General features: G+C 31.2%; 1 protein-coding gene across 1 annotated transcript; it reads right to left on the reverse strand.

Moving 5' to 3' along the window:
• Positions 1-37: 37 nt before the first annotated feature.
• Positions 38-15111, reverse strand: LOC123668788. Its single transcript, XM_045602480.1, has 4 exons — positions 15020-15111; positions 2911-3893; positions 2564-2762; positions 38-183 (listed from the first exon to the last, which is right to left on the reverse strand). Exons 2-4 carry the CDS (start codon positions 3694-3696, stop codon positions 38-40), a joined length of 1131 nt encoding a protein of 376 aa, XP_045458436.1. The 5' UTR covers positions 3697-3893; positions 15020-15111.
• Between the last annotated feature and the right edge of the window lie 3649 nt (positions 15112-18760).

Here is an 18760-nt window from a genome sequence, read left to right on the forward strand (position 1 = left end):
TGACAATCCAAATTTTGACAGAGTTATCTAAATTATATTAGTACTCGTCGTTCAAATCGTCTAACTTACCATGAATTGTTTGTTGATACATAGGATGAGCTTGGCCATCGTCAGCAGAGCCGCGGCGTTTGCGTTCCCCGACGGATTGCGAACTACGCGTAATCGATGCATCCAGACGCTGATCTGTCATTAATAAAAAAGGTAAACAATATTTTAAGCTGATTATAAAAATGTTATGAGAGACAGATAATAACTGATATTTATCATTAATAAAACAATTATCCTGTCTGATTTAAAAATTAAATATAATTTCAATATATTCACGCATTTTGATTTACACACAAAACAGAAATACAAACGTTCAGAACACGATAGAGATCTTATAAGGACTATACAAATATTTGGCATTTGGGAAGATCGAGCCAGCGCAACAGTCAGTCCTGTAACTGTTGCAAAAAAAAAGAAAAAGATAATTGCGTTTGCTCGCAAACGAAAAAAAAAACCGACTTCAATTACATCGACGAGTAATACAACGTAGATCGACGAAAAAATAGTCAAGTAACTACGCGTTATCAAAGATTACTCAAAAAGTAGTTATCAGATCTCAATAAAATTTATATGTGACCACATGACAAACATCAGCTTTCGATTAAATTAAAAATTATTAAAATCGGTACACCCAGTAAAAAGTTATTGCGGATTTTCAAGAGTCTCCCTCGATTTATCTGGGATCCCTTCATCAGATCCTGGTTTCCTTATCATGGTACTAAAATAGGGATATCTTCTTTCCAACAAAAAAAGGATTATCAAAATCGGTACATCCAATAGAAAGTTATGCGGTATAATACAACACAGGTCGACGAAAAAAGCGTCAAGTAAAAACGCATTATTAGATATAACTCGAAAAGTAGTTGTTAGATCTCAAATAAATTTAAATGGGACCAATTGACACACACCACCTTTCGATTAAAAAAAAATTTGTCGAAATCGGTTCACACGGTCAAAAGTTCTGATGTAACATACATTAAAAAAAAATAGTCGAATTAAGAACCTCCTCCTTTTTTGGAAGTCGGTTAAAAAAACAAATAACCTCGTGAACATGCAGTGAAATAAGGAATTTTAACTCGGGTAAGATCGCTGATAACGGCTATTTTGTATATTATAATACTACTAGCTGACACGGCAAACATTATCTTGCCGCTAAACGCTATTTAAAAATAGGGGTTGATCGCAGAGGGTTGAAAATTTAGGGTTGTATGTATTTTTTAATGTTGTATCATAAAAAAAATTAAATAAAATTTAAAAAAAAATTTAAGGTTGGACTACCCTTAACATTTAGGAGGATGAAAAATAGATGTTGTTCGATTCTCACACTTACCCAATATGCACACAAAATTTCATGAGAATCGGTCAAGCCGTTTCGGAGGAGTTCAACTACAAACACCACGACACGAGAATTTTATATATTAGATTCTCAAGACAGCTTTCAACGCACCTATATTTTTAAATATGTTCTTTCGTTTTATAAATATTATAATCCACAATATTAACAGAGCATAGAATATTATAGAAAGTGATTATTGAAAAATGTAATTAATCTTGCCTATACAAAAATTAAAAAGTGTAACCGCATTCCGCACGCAAGCGTGTAATTACAAAAACACAAATAAATGCGTACATAATTGTATTTCTTTAGAATTTTTAAATAAACTAGCGATTTATTTTTTAATGTAAAATTGAGAATGTTAAAATTATTATTCATTTTACAGACAAGATTTGTTAATAACGCATTATCGAGTATTTTGTAGCGCCTAATAACGAATATAGATCCATTACACTTAACGGTCCCCACTAGGAACTACTCCTGTTTGAGGGGTTCGGAAACACACAATACACAAGCACAAACGCCTAGACCACGGTAAATCTGAATGCATTTACAAATGTATGTCATATACAGAGATTGAACCCGCGATCACCAGCGTCAACGCATCGGCGTCGTCAAATATATAATCATAAAATTACAAAAACCGCTGAGCCGCTGATATAAGGGCAACGTAATTTGGTTTTTTGCACAGAAACGCTATGCATTATGCATTTGTATTTGCAATTTCTCAAGGCAAATTCCAATTAAGAGTAAATAAGAGATATTCTTTAAATTGCAAATTAAAATCAACATCTAAGTCAATCTCAGTCTATGATGGCAATAAAATTGATTGAAATTGACACTTTTTAAAGATAAAAAAAATAAGAAAAAAAACATACAGGTGCTATACTTATTTTATATACCTAAATATGTAAATAATATTTTTTGTACGTTTTACGTAAGTAATGGATAATATTTTCCATTGTCTAAAAATAAGATGATCAAACCTTTTTAATTACCTACGTATAGAGTAATTATTAATTAATTCATTTATTAGAAATTATGATACATCTACATCCGGAAAGTGTATATTCAATCGCTCCCAGTTATGATAATGTTATTTAAAATTAGCACAGCTACTTTGAAAAATCTTTCTACGAACTTTTTTAAATAAGAACTATTACAAACATAATTACTAACCTCTTTTTTGTCGTCTTTCGTCACTGTTTCTTCTACTATCTTTAATAGGTTTTTTTAAAACTTCTTTCTCCTTACGTGCAGTTACGGAGCCCCAAGTTCCAGATCGTTCACGTTTTTGTTCAGATTGTACTTCTACTCTAATTGCGTCTTCAGATTTTTTTACAGATTCTTTGACCCCTAAATTATCGTCCTTAACCACCTAAAACACACACGTAGTGTTAAAAATTTATCGCCTTCTTATATACAAAATGTCTTAAAACAAAAATATATTACTATTATTTAATAGACTCACGCTATGAGTGTTGCAAAAGCATATAACTAAAAATGTTTCACTATATCACACTTACATGCTTAGCATCAGTTCTTTTAACCCAAATATCCTCAGAACTAGGTAAAACTCCGTCCACTGTAGATCTAATTTCAATTAAGCTACTATCAAAGTAATTTTTGTCTCGATGGAGATTCTGCCCTGTAAAAATAGTTCTTACATTCGGTCTTTGCTCTTCAACTCCCTTTGTTCCAAAATGTACAGTGTGCGCATTACTGACTTGAGTCCGAAGAGCATGCCTTACCGTTGGCGACATTTGTTCCGTTTTAGTTACAAAAAATGTGTGTTTTGCTCCCATAACTGTACGTTTCGAAGAATCATCATTTTCAGAAATAAAAGTCATATCGTCAGAATTTATCTTTTCCTCAGCTTTTATAGTGGTATTTTCCTTATCTGATGATTTTAAAAAATTATCTTGTCCTTCTTTATACGTAGTTTCTAAATTTGAATTTAATGAACCATTGGACTGTTTCACATCTTTTTTTTCGTCGTCTTCGTCCTCTTCGCGACATTGTGATAATCTACGCCTTTCATTGAAAGGAAACGGTGACGTAGAATTCGAATTACGGCTGGAGAGATTGTTGCAATGATTCATGAAATAGTGTTGGAAAAAACTATCAGTTTCAGGTGTATCATTGTCACCTTGAATAATATCTTTTAAAGCAGCTAAGGAAGTAATAGTATTATAATTAAGTGCATTTACTAAATCTTCACTGTCTGTTGAACTACCAGAGTCAGATGCGTTGACTTCTTGATTTGCGTTTTGATCTTCCTCTGGTAGTATCTCAGTCTTTTCAGACGCCATTTTTTTCTCCTACTAATTATTTTTGTCTCTTTTTTTAACCTTCTTTTTGGAATCCATTGAAATAAACCAAACAGAATGTCCGATAACTATTTTAACACATGATCACATAATATATTACATACAGTCACATGGTAATAACTCTCGTGCTACACGATTTAAGTGATATCGTCACAGTTTTCGTAGTCCTCGTCACCACACTGATAATGTGATAGAAAAATACATATAGTTTTCAAAAGTCATTTTACGACACTAAAAAGACATTTTAAGGTCATGCATCTCCTTAGAAAATATTATGCTAAATATAACTACGCCAAACATACATGTGTTTTTACTAATTGTTTCGATAATTTCAAAAGTATCGACGACACACGATTACATATTATTTCTAATGTATTAAATTACAATATTCGTTGGCACCTAGCCAAAGAACATTAAAACTAGCGTTACTGCCGGTTATAGGTAAAGACAACCAGAGCCCTAACGTCTCAACAAAATAATTCTACATGAATCACGTATTTTAATGATTAAAATTTTAAATATTCTTAGATTTTTTCATGCTACCTAGATAATACGCTACTTTTGAAATATTGTATTTGTCTAAAATTCTCCACGACTATACGTTGTATATGTTGAAAATGAATTTTATTTCAGTTCGAAATCATTAATTGATTTTTTTGTTGTTACAGAACTAAATTTCAAAAGCTATTATGTTGTATGAAAATTAAGAAGTGATGACGGAAAATCATTTGCTCTAAGATGTTATGAACGGCAATGAGTTGCAACTTTTACCTGATAATCTGTCGACTACTCGTATAGTTCTATGCATTAACGGCCTTTTTTGTTTGGTGTTTATTGCATATGTGACATATGCGTTAGTAAATAATGTATTTACTAGATTTAATATTTATTTCGTTATTTTGTTATATAGATATTTAAATGAGAAGACATCGGTATAATCGGCAAATAATTTCCCCAAATCCCTGTTTTAAGAATACCGAGCTGTTATCAGTCAGTCAGTTTCAGTCTAATGCAGTCCACTGCTGGACGTAGACCTCCCCAAGTTCACGCCAGACATCCCGGTTTTCCGCAATCCTCATCCAGCCTACACCAGCAATCTTACGTAGATCGTCGGTCCAACGGTCAGTTTGCCAAGACGCGGTCTCCACTCGAGGACCCATCTGCTCCAACGGCCATCGGTCCTGCGACACAGATGACCAGCCCACTGCCACTTCAACTTGCTAATTCTGTGGGCTATGTCGGTTACTTTCGTTCTCCGCGGATAGTCTCATTTCTAACCGAACTGTTAATGCTAGTGTAATTGCCGCGTTACAACTAAGTACACAATAGTTTCCAATCCTAAATACCCGTCTAGTGTATAATTTTTAAGGCAATGAATCATCTCAAAACAATTTTGTATTTTTTTTTTGTTATGTTTTCTGCTTATATCTTACTTTTATCGTTTGATATCAAAAAAAAAAAAAGAATAATGAACCAAAACCGTTTTACTGTTGGATACCGTCATCCGTCAAATAGCGTTATCCGCAACTGGTAAAATAGGCTCCAAATATGATTTTAACAAACTAATTAATCGAAAAACGCATCCGCAATTCTATACTTCTATTCTACTCCACGTCATCACATGATATGACATTTGTGACCCGTAACAACTGAAACATTACTACAATATATTGTATGTGTAAATATGTTCTACATATTCTTGAGATAAGATCGACGAAAGTAACGAATGTCCAACTATATCAGAATATTTCCGTTTAATAACTACTTAGCACCTACCTACTTATATACGTACTACCTACGTATATATACTACGTATATACTTATATACGTACTTATACAAGTCCACTAACAAAACATAAGCGAAACTAAAAAGTAGATACGCCTATAGCAATGATTTCATAAAGAAAAATATGTATACATTTCAACGTAGCGTAGGTACGAAGGTAGTAGCTATCGCTTTGCTATTAACTCTAGCGGTGACTAGAATAGGACACTTAAAGATTAATGAATGGCAAATAAGCAAGGACGGTTTTATCGGTATCGGTACTATGGTTTAATTACTGATTTAGTAACAAACATCTGCACGACGCATACCGATACACACTCGTTGAGAATAGGTCAAGTTGTTTACTGTAGATTATTATAAACATATCTTAAAGCAACGAAGTTATGAAATCACATTAGCTAGGGATTAAACTTGTTAATATGTATGATAAATATTTAAATAACTTGCTCTTTAAGCTAAGCATTAAACGATTATATGAAGTTAGTAACCTCTAAAAGAGACCTTTACTATAAAATGTCTAAATCTTTGATGTATTTGTCATTAAGTTATTAAATTTATTGTTTAATGTTATAAGTTATCACAATAAAAAGTAAATGTTTTTTCTCACATTCTTGTGTTGGTTATGTATGCATCGTAAGTAACGTTACAAAATACAAGGGCATACAATAGCGACAGATTATTATAACTCCAGCACTCATCACCGTATGATAAAATATGCATGAAAAAATAAATGAAATTATGCATGAAATGAAATGCAGTAATTGTTGAAAAATTTTCTAACCAACGAAGAAATATTATAGTTTTTCATCATTTTTGTCAGTGTCCTTAACACATAATACTTAGTCTCTAATAGTTATCACATAATCTTACTACCTACGGTATTTTAACGCAAATGTTTGTTAGTAATTACAGTCCCATGAACATATCCGTGGATGGCTACCAAATAGTGGCAGGTTCATGTCCGAACTATTCAAGTATAATTTATTTATTTTATTCATTTCTTGTATTATTGACGTAAGGGAACGTTTCTTTTATCCGTTAATCCACAGGACAGCATCGTCATCAATAAAGGTAGAATACTTTTGCTTTAAAAGAGAAAAGATTCTGCCCAATAGAGGTACACTTTCAGGTTACTATACAGTGTGTGACAATTTGGTATTGGGTAACGCGATTTGGGTAAATTTTAAATGACAGCAACACATAGACTCATACTGCCAAAACATCGATGACATCACTTTCCACAAATAGTTGTACCGTTCGTAAATAGATTCACATGAGCTCAATATCAATTCAATAGCCATCAGTTGTTACATTACTTGACAACGCTTCTTTACATCTCCGAAGAATACGCAAACTACTATTAAATATAGTAATTAATATAACAAAACTTTGATAAGGCCTCGCATTTTAATAACAAAAACATCCAAAAAAGAGGATGTTCTCAATTCATATGTCGATTTTGATGATTATTACTTCAATCGAAAGCTTATGGTTGTCATGGGGTCTCATTTAAAATTAATCGAGATCTAATTAGTATTTTTAGCTAATTGACAACGCGTATTTACTTGACTAATTTTTTCTTGACCCTACGTTGTATTACTTTTCGATGTAATGAAATCGGTTTTTTTTGTTTGCGAGAAAACACAATTATCCTAATTAAAATTTTAAATAATGATCCTATTGTATATTTTGTTCGCAGTTTTAAATATTGAGTAGATTGAAAAAACAGATGTTAAAATGTTTATTTTTATAACATGGTATGTTTGTTGTTTATTAACAAAGTCAAAAGCAGGAAGACATAACGCTACGCACTATAAAGTAAGCCATCCACGCTACGGTCAGTGGACCTCGAGGTAACCTGTACAGATTTTCCTCTGCAGGTAAACCACAAAAGAATCGATTTTCAATTTCACACAGGTTCGAAAAACTGCGCATGTTTGTTCTCACACACGCTCCGATCCACCTACTCGGGCAGACCTTTACGGTGGATCATACCGCCATAGTGCGTATAGACTCGACAAGACCGAAACAGTTATCAAAAATATCAACATTAAAATATCCAATAAATCAATCCCAATGGTGAAACAATGAGAGACGTGTAGTTTTATATTAATTCAAGCTGACCTGATAGACTTGTCCTTTCTCATCTACTAATTAAATTCTACGATTTTTTCTGAAAAGGTGAACAAAATTTGCAAAATCGTTCCTAAGTTATGGTGTGACCAAGAGAAATGTTTTACATTTCTATGTAGGTACACCAATTGAAGATAATAGATAAATTCTGCCATACTTAGGTAAAGGGTAGTAAAGTGCAATTATTTGAACTAAATATTTATATTGAATTATAATATTACAACAGGTTTAATAAAATATGCTGAATAACATATTTTACAATTTATTTTGAAAACAAAAGATCAAAGAAGTCTTCTTCTTTGATCTTGGCAATGGCATCAAAATTTGTAAATCACAAATGTTAATGTTATGGAACGAATATTTAATATTACTAACTCCAACCTCTTGAATTTTACTTTCTTTGCATTCAATGTTGAGAAACACCTACCCAATTTGTAAGAGAAAATCTTTAACATATCTTTATAAATAAATATCTATATTATCTTCTTCTATATAAATAAAAATTAATGTTTCTAAGCGCATAACTCGAGAATAGCTCGACCGATTCGGCTAATTTATCTTTTGTATGTTCCTATAGGCCCAAGGAAAGATTTAATACTTTAAAATAATTTAAAAAATATTAATTTTTACTATTAACTTTTGACAGAACGAAGTCTGTCCGGGCAGCTAGTCTTATATATATATAAGACTAGCTGCCTTTTAATATATATATATATATATATATATATATATATATATATATATATATATATATATAAATGAATCGTAAAACGTGTTCGTAAGCGTATAACTCAACAACGCCTGGACCAATTTTACCAATTATTTTTTTAAATGTTCGTTGAAGTCCAAGGATGGTTTTTACGGCGAGAAAAATTCGAATAATTTCCGTGAAAACCCTAAAAATACCCCTTTTCTTTTTCCCATACAAACGTTTTCTAACTAAAATGTAGAGTCAATTTGAACTTTATTGCTATTCAATAAAGTTAAATAATATATTAGGGCGCATTTTACGTAAGTTATTAATGATGAAATTGATCTTATTCGTAGACCGCATTTTAATTTAATTTACATACAGTAAAAATGGTATTAAGTAGCAATTTCACATTACTTATTATATTGTTGCGGGGGCGTTAACAATGGAAAATTTCCGTTTTTAAACTATCGACCCCAAATTTGGTACGAATCTCCTATATGTGATGTAGAAATGATCGGTGAGCAGATTTTAAGATAACTCAGCCCAATAAGGATTACGGGGGTGGGCGTTAACAATTAAATTTTTAAATGTATGTAACTCCAAAACTACTGAACCAATTTTTATCAAATTTTTTTAAGCATCTGTAATTTGGTCCAACTTGAGAGATAGGGTAGTTTTTATCTCAATTGGACCCGATAGGTGGCGCTGCTATTAGTATGTAACTCCGAAACTACTGAACCAATTTTTATCAAATTTTGTACGCATCTATAATTTTGTCCAACTTGTGAGATAGGGTAGTTTTTATCTCAATCGGATCTGGTAGGTGGCGCTGCTATCAAGTATGTAACTCCAAAACTACAGAATCAATTTTTATCAAATTTTGTAAACATCTGTAATTTTGTCTAACTTGGAATATATAGTAGTTTTTATCTCAGTTGGACCCGGTAGTGGCGCTGCTATCGGTATGTTAGCTATCAAATTTGGTAGCTGTTTTCCGGGCAGGACAACGTAGCCGGGTCTACTAGTATAGAATAAAAATAGTAGTATTTACTAGTTTTCCCCTAGCGATATGGAATTATTAACGGATATAGAATTTATAATTATATTTTATAGAATAGCAGGAAATATCCTGCTTAAAATCTGGAGCAGCCCAACTGGGGAAATACCTCGACCTTACAGAAGATCACAGCTAATAATTGTACTAATTTCAAGCAGTGCTGCGTTCCTGTTGGTGAGTAAGGTGACCAGAGCTCCTAGGGGGAATTGGGGATAGGGTCGGCAACGCGCTTGCCATGCTTGTCGTGTTGCAGACGTCTATAAGATACGGTAAACGCTTACCATCAGGTGAGCCGTACGCTTGTTTGCCAACCTAGTTACATAAAAAAAAAATTTTTCATTTGTAATTTCTTATATTGATAAAGCAACATATTAACACATATATTGTCGTGATAAAATATTTCAAGTATACTTTGCACAGAGAATATTTAGCATATAATCAGTTCAGATTACATGTAATCACCGAATAAAAACACCAAGTAATCATATAGTAATGTGCAAAAGTGTCGGATAGTTTTTCGGTCATCGTCTATATCAAATTACTCAAACAAAGACGGAGGGAAAAATTAAAATATTTTATGAATTGTCAATACAATTCACAACATGCATAGAAATAAAAATTCAAGTTCATATAACATAATATATCAATCAAGTACATAAATCTTACAAAATTTATATTGGCAAAATATTATTTACAATATTTCAGTTTTATAAAACTAACTTCTCTAGGATATTATATATTATATATAGGATAACTTCTCTAGGAACTGAGACTAACTGATCAAATATAGATAAAAATAAAAATAAAAAACATAAACAGATTTGTTGATAGTGCCTTTTATAACTTTGATATTTCCGACATTATACGAATTGTGTAATACCGATCATTATTTTATCATTTTTATTTTACTTAAAGTGACTAAGATTTTTCTGTAATATAATGATGACTGTTAATATCTATGTTCTTGTGTAGGTATAGACTGTAGACATATAAATACATGCTATATTGATTTCACGACAATCTAAATTGTTGACCCCTATTTATAATGCTTCATTTTCATCACATACTTATAGCTCATAAGATTTATCAATAAAAGGCTGGACAATGCAATAATTAATTATAATGAAACGAATTTTCATGTAAAAAACCTAAGAAACCGCGATAAAATCAGAAAAAGTTGTTTCATTATAATCAGTAAAATTCGCGTAAACAATAAATCATTACCTATTTTTAACATTTAGCTTATGTAATTATTTTCAACATTTATTTCTGTGACACTGTTTACATTGCTCCATCGTCTCGAGTTGTCTGCAGTTAAGTAATGAAGGAAGTAAACAGCTTATCAGTTGTTTTGTTATATCCATAATGAAACAAGTGTATGATAAGAAAGTGCTTTACAAGGTATTAAAACTTCTTATTTTAAGTATCAATAACCATTTCAGATAGGAATATGTCAGGATGAAAGATTATTAAGAAGTACTTATATGATGGGAAATTGGGAATGGTATTAAAATACCATCTTGTAGGTACACTAGTACGAAATACAATATTAAAATATTTTAAATACAATAGTAATATTTTATTACAACTATGATACACAAAAGTGAATTTCTGTTTCCCTTTATGATGTTATAACTCTAGAATGACTGTATTGATTTCATTAATCTTTTTTTTTTTAATAAGTCTTCTAACACCATGGACGCGTTCCACCTAAGGCCCACAACGAAACGCCCACGACCGCTGAAATTGCCGTTCCACTAACGTAAAAAAACGCCGCGGGCGTTGTAGGCGAATTTTATAAGTTGAACGCTTATTTGGGCGAATTGGGAGCTGTCAGGCGTCAGCTGTACGCTCGCAATATGGCGGCATGGTGAAAACATGCAGCTGTGGTGGGTTGTGAGTGAATATTTCGCATGGATTGGGGTTATACTTAATTCAACGTGGATTCCCGGGAATTGATCGATACGTTTTTGCCGACTCGAATGGGAGATAACATTCGCAATTTGACATTGACGTTTTAATTAAAGCCAACTTTAACCCACCTATATTTTGTGGGCGAAGTGGACTCGATGCGGTCGCGAACAGTGACGTCACCTATGACGTCGAGCATCCGCTCGCGACGACCGTGGGCCTTAGGTGGAACGATACAATGGTCCAATAAAAATGAAATTTTAGAAAATGAAACAAAACTAAACTTCTAAAGTTGACGGTTGCCAAGATAGAACAAAGTCTGTCAGCTCAGCTAAGATTGAAACATTTAAATTTTAAAATATTTAAAGATTTATAAACTATTAATTTTTTTGGAGCTTACTTTGAAGAAATTATATAAGAACCATCCGAGGTATAAAAATATGGGGACTGAAATCGTTTAAAACAGTAATGTGGAACATTGATGTTGATAGTGACATTTTACAGAGCTCTTAGCTATTTAAAGAAGATCTAGATAGGTATAATATAATATACCAGCATTTATTGTACCGATACGAATAGCCAGCGTCAATCTTGTTTATTATTTTGTAATGTATTCATCTGTTCAAAATAAAATCTTAATTTAATTGGTAAAAATATATATGCAAAATTTATTCAGGGCCTGTTTCAGCAGTTGTGGATAACTATTTGATGGATGACAATACAAATAGACTTTGACAACAGGAGGTAGAATAGGCCAGAAGGACGCTTCTCCTCAATTAATGTATATTAGTTTAGTACTATTATGGTATATTAGAATAAAAATATCTTATGTTCTATTTTTTGGAAGTAGTCCTAAATAGTAAATAAATATGGCGTACTTCCGACCACAGACAATAGAGTAATATTGTAAGTATAGTAAAGTGACGTAATGAGCAAATGAATGAACAATATTAATAAGCCATAGACGAAAAGAAAATTCATTTTATGTTCAAATATTAAACGCTAACATATTGCTAAAATTATTTCAAAACCTAATAATATATTGAATATTTTTTCTAAGAATTAGTACAGGTACAGAATTACGAAAAAAAATAATATATTAATCGAGCATCGAGCATAAAAGGCAACAAATTTATATTTCGTTTATGTAAAATGGTCTGTAAAAAGACGTCAAAAATAAAATTTACAAGAAAATAGGACCTGTGTCTAGAAAAAAAAGTCGACCCTATTAGTATATTATTGTCACATTATTTGTTTTCACTATAAATATAAAGCCTTGCGCCGGCGGCACACTCTATAACATGTAAACAAAAGGATTGATAACACTGTTGCTCACGTAGCTCTCATTAGGTAATCCTAAGTCTCATACTAAAGTCCCACAAAATTTTCCTGTGAACTACAATAAACTTTTATGCCAATGCTATGTGCTTTTATATTATATGGGATAGCGTTAAAAATTTTCAGAGTAAAATTGATATTCAGAAATATTCATAATATAAAATAAAACCCTTACAATAAACACTTTACTATAAAATATTGACATTTATAATATTTTGTCAGCATTTTTTACGCTCAACATAAATAAAAAATAAAAAAAAACAATATCTAAAACAATAACAAAGCGCTTTACGGTAAAATTGTTTTATAACTTACTATCAAATTATGATTTGTGAAAATTTAAAATATAAGTAAAAAACACGGCCCATTTTATCGCTCATGCCGTTCATTCTCTTATACTCATTCACCTCTAAAAATATTATGACCACATCCCTATTTGCGTCACAAAAAAAGATATTAAAATGTCTTTTTCGAAAATATTAGTTATCTTACGCTCGTATCCGTATTTTAATAATTTTTACGTGTTTAAAACGATAAATTGATATTTATTTTTAGTGAAATAAATAGTAAATGGAGTTTTACAAGTGTCCGTAAGCTAATATGTTGTGAAAGTGAGTGATAAATGCGGAAAAAACGTGAAATACGATTGACAGGGGTTTGTTTACCAAATAAGACTTCCAAAAAAACGGAATATTATATATAGTAGAATTAGTAGTAAAATAATGAATCAAAAACTTTTTGCTGTCGGATACTGTCAAATAGCATTATCCATAAGTGGTGAAGCAGGCCTTCAGACTTCGAAAGAATATTTACATATGTAACAATCAACCCAAAAATTTACATTATAAAATCTGTCATAATAAATAAAAAATTAGTTTATATTGATTGTCATTATTAAGAAGAAGCGCGATATGCATACTTATAGAAATATGCTTGTTAACAAGAAACTTGGTGGTGACACAATAAGTTTAGAAAACAATATTCAAGATATATCCAAAGACTTTGATTTCACTGATATTCAATATTTTATTAAAAATTACTATATGTAATTACTATATGTAGTCCACTACCTATGTCGGATTATATCTTATATTGAGGGTACATACATTATTATTCTGACAAAAATTTAACTTATTAATATTTTTTTCTTTATATAATTTTTATATTTATTATATATTTTAAAAAAACCTATTTTTCAAGTTAGGTCAAACTGCACGTGATGTGCCAATTTGATAAAAATCCTTTAAGTAGTCTAGGAGTCCATCGCGCACAACCAACGTGATGCGTGATTTATATATATATTATAAAATTAAAATACGTCTGACAAGTTATTTCTTATAAGTTTTACTCACAACTTATATTATTTAAAACAAAGTATACTTTATAATTATGAGCAAATCTTTTATATTTATAGTGGCCAAATTTTATTGGCATTGCAGTTATAATACTTGTATACAATGTACTTATTAAAGAGTCGGTTAAATATATAAATATTAGAATTGTTCTTAGATATAGACTTATGTTAGCTGTGAAGTTAGCAACAGACTCATTGAACGTTTATTTCTTATATTGTAAAGACATCATAATTTATTATTGTAATACTTTGTTCAACCTTAGAGAAATATATGTGTTTAAAGTCCTTCATTAACATACAAAACTTTGCAACATGATAATTACTTACTTAATATGTCTAGCAAAAAATAGACTAATAGTGAAAGAAATTATGTATTAACATTAATTAGTACAATTTAATTTCAATATGAATGGTATTAGTAAAATTTTTAAGATATACTTTTGCTTGTTGTATTCACAAAACAGACATATATATGTGTGTGTATATATTAATTATGGTAAATGAAGGTACTTGTGGATTACATTATAATTGGATATTTGACAAATTTATGATAAATGAGGAGTGTACTTCAACAGCACTAAACAAAAACTATGACTAAAATATTATTTGACAATTTCCTAACAGATTTTTTTAATATATCTAGAATCAACTATTATGAAGTAACTCTTTTGACTTACTATTTTATAGAATCTTGAATGCTTCTATGTGTTTCAGATAAGTTTAGTTACAGTAGACAAATGTAAATTACTAATATAAATATTTATTTAAAAAGGTAGGTAATGAAGTTACGCTAACGACTAAAACTACGAAAAAGAAACTATGTGGAATTAAAATATTAACGAAGGAGAGATGACCACTATAGAAGAGGCCGTAAGAACATCAACATTAAGCACAAAAATTAAAAGTCATATGCACATTAACTGATTGACCACATCACATCACTAATAAAAAAATTTTGAGCTTGTATGACAGTTTGGAGTATATTTTTCATGCACAATAATAAATTTAAAATGAAGATAAAACACTCACTACCTTTAAACGATTCATTTCACTTGACAATTATGATCTGTGATTATGATTATATTTGTGACTTGACTTGTACTGTGACGTTTAATTGCCATTATGACGCAATTATTCGATTTTATCTTTAAAAGTTTTAACAACTTTTTTGTAAGTTATTATTAAATTTTAGTTTACTTACAAGTTTAAATTTATACTTAATTATCAATCAAGATATTTATAATTATTTTTATTACGGTTATTCTAAATAAAGCAAGTAATACCATTTTTATGAAAATAGATTTCATATGCTATGCTATAACAAATGTTGTTTTTAAGAAGTCCGTGTTAACATTTAAAAACTTACGTAAGAACTTACGATATGCGTAAAACGAAACGTAACTCTTTGACACAATTGGACACAAATTATTTTCTATCTATTTTAGTATATAAAAAAATCATTCGCGAACGGGTTGGCTGAAAAGTCCTTGATCAAGTTATACTATATTCGCCAACCACCATTAAAACTAGGTTTTTAGCAAACTACCTTCGTGTTCTTATAAAACAGGGCTCATTTTGATGTAAGATTTATTTATTAATCCTATGGGTGAAAATTAATATAAATATCTACACAATACACACACGGTCGTCTGTTCCTAAAATAAGCAACTTATTGTTTGTGTTATAGGTAACAGCGGACTGGTATATAGATAAGTAGACACTTACGCTGTCTTAGGCAATTAGGAAGGAATTTATAAATAACAGATGCACCGATCACGCCACCTAACCTAGCACATCGTTTGATAGTCACCTACCCTCACTCATTATATAACTCGAGCTATTCTAACGAGTATACAACGAACGGTGCAACCCGTTAATTGATAACTACCCCGCATTCCGTGTTCCCCTTCTGTTAAGTGATTCCTGTGTCATAATAAATTGGCGATATCGTAAATTGTGTTTACTTGTGCTAACATTGACCACTGAAACCCACAGTAGACCAAATACTCTGAGACGATAAGCGAGAGAAATCTACCTCCATCCAACATACTTTTTTTTTTCGATAAACTTATAAATAATACATTTATAAATATAAAGCATAATTACAATGCATGATGTATAATAAAAAGCATGAATATTTAGAGCCTGTGGATGTGAAATTTAAATAAAAATAAAAGAAAATAGTAGTTATCTTACTATATGTAAATAAAAAGTTTTTCAACCTAAAGTCTGACTAAAAAATATCAACTATACATAAAAAGAAACAGTATTATTAAGTATAAAGTCATGACTCAAGGCTGTATCTACCTTACGGCCAAAAGGTTTTAGGTATATTACCCGGAACAGAATTAGGGGCGGCGCAAGCCGAGCACGAGGGGCGGCGCTAGCCAAGCACGAGGGGCGACGCAGCCGTAAGCTATACGAATATACGTACTAGGGATGTGAAAAATTAGTCAATCTTTACAATAATGGATAGCTAAAAAAAGGTTAGCCGAAATATATTCCGGATATTTCCCATGACTCACTTAATTTACGGAATTATGAAATGGGTGGCGTGAAAAAAAAGGTTGCTGATTTTAACTTTTTCCTTTAACATATAGAGTGACAAATTAAAATGAAAAAACTTTTATTTAAAAAAAATGGTTAGCCGAAATATATTCCGGATATTTCGCATGACTCGATTATTTTACGGAATTATGAAATGGGTGGCCTAAAAAAAGGTTACTGCTTTTAACTTTTTCCCTTATAGAGTGGGAAATTAAAATAAAATAAAAAACTTTTATTTACCAGATTAATTTTTATTTGCCAGATTATCAGATCAAATAAAGCAATTTAAATTTTTACCGGCTATTAAAAATGTTTAAACCACTCGGGTGACCAACAAAAGCCCTCAGCATCGGACCACGTCCTAGTTTTTCTAGGCAGTCACAGGATGACTGTCGATTTTTAGTTTTAATGAAAAATCGCCTGTGGTATTATGATAATGCATGCATGTTTAACAAAAGGCATGGGCATTTTGAGCCCTTGGATGTTAATATTAAATATAAAAAAGGGTAAAACTCTTGCAACGCTCCTGACCTACAACTTTACTTAAATAATGCGTCCAAATAAAATGTATCTGAGGTAAAGGTTGAAAAGGATTAATATGACATTTTCTACAGATGTAAGCATGGAGCCGTAGAATTTTTTGAAATAAAACTTCTTTATGCACACTTAACTTGGGAAGTAAGCTGGTGAATGTGTGACGAGAGCGTTACGAAGTGTGATCGGGCGAGGCAAACGGAAGTTGAGAGGGAGATACAAGTTAGATGGAGCTGAAGAAGTTTTACTTCAGTCGTGTAGCACACAAAAAGCACACTCGCTTTTTTCTGTCAAAGACAAATAACTTTTTTTTTTTAATAATAATACATTGTACGATTTGTACGTATTAACATATCCCTTACCACAAAGTAAACGTAACCTTCCTACTTGTTTACTAAATGAAAACTATTACTACTTATGCTGATGTAAGAATTTTCATACCCTGCTGAATATATATATATATATTTTTTTTATTTATTTATTTATAAATTTTTGATCCACGGGCTCAAAATGCCCGTGCCTTTGTTTATCACGCATGCATTATAATACCATAGGCGATTTTTCTACTTATTATACTACAGATCAAGTCCTGTGACTGCCTAGTAAAACTAGGACGTGGTCCGACGCTGACGGTTCTTTTTTTTTTTTAATGATTATATATGTTAGCCCAGATAGATTGATCTGGATCCAGTTAGCCCAGATAAAAATAGATAAAAGTTGCATGAAAATTGTAAGAAAATTTTGGAATCCCTGTTTCAAACATAGTACTTTACAGTAACTTCCCATACGAATCATCGTTTTTCATTTGATATTTTCAGCAGGGTAATCAGTTCAGGTTCCAGATATATATACCTTACTATTGAATAACATAACATAATAAATACTTGGTTATGAACAAAAGTTATTTTATCATCAAGACCATTGCAAGAAGGTGATCTTTGTTTTAAGGTAGAGAACTAACTTGTACTTTGTAGGTCTATAAGACAATCTGGATGTCGAGGTCCATTTTAGAACGGTTTCTTTATTGAAAAGAAGGAGACAAATAAAAGACGCGAGTAAAAAGTTATTCATATTTTTCTCAGCGAAATTACATTTTTATTTTTAAATTCAGGATACAACTGTCTTTGGTTGCCTAAACAAGTAAACACTCTCCTTGGACTTACATACTACATTCCTCAAAAACTATTTATTTATTAATGGAACGTTATAAAATCATTAATTACAAAATTGAGTAGAAATGGGTAATAACTAACGTGACCACTTTTTTCTAACTCAAAACGGGACATAGCTTTTTTTCGTTAATTAGCAGATCTATTTATTTATTAATCGACCAAGAGTCTCAATCAAAAGAGGGTATCTTTATGTGTTACGTCATAACTTTTAACTGGTGTACCAATTTTGAGGATTCTTTTTTATTATTTGAAAGCTGGTCCTTGTCATGTGGTCCCAATTAAATATGAGCAAGATCTGATGTTTTTAAGTTATCTTAATAATTTATGTGTTAATAGCGTACTTTAAATTTGCCCAATTTAATTACAAAAAATGTTCACGTTATTGCAAACAAACGGGACATTTTTTGCGTCCCCGGCTTATCTTTTGACACCAGGACACACAAACGAAAAACGGGTCGTGTGGTCACGTGTACTAATAACTGTAGGTAGTTAGTACTAGGTTGAAATTTAAGTTTTTTTA

This window comes from Melitaea cinxia, chromosome Z, assembly GCF_905220565.1.
Source record: "Melitaea cinxia chromosome Z, ilMelCinx1.1, whole genome shotgun sequence".
NCBI lineage: Eukaryota > Metazoa > Arthropoda > Insecta > Lepidoptera > Nymphalidae > Melitaea > Melitaea cinxia.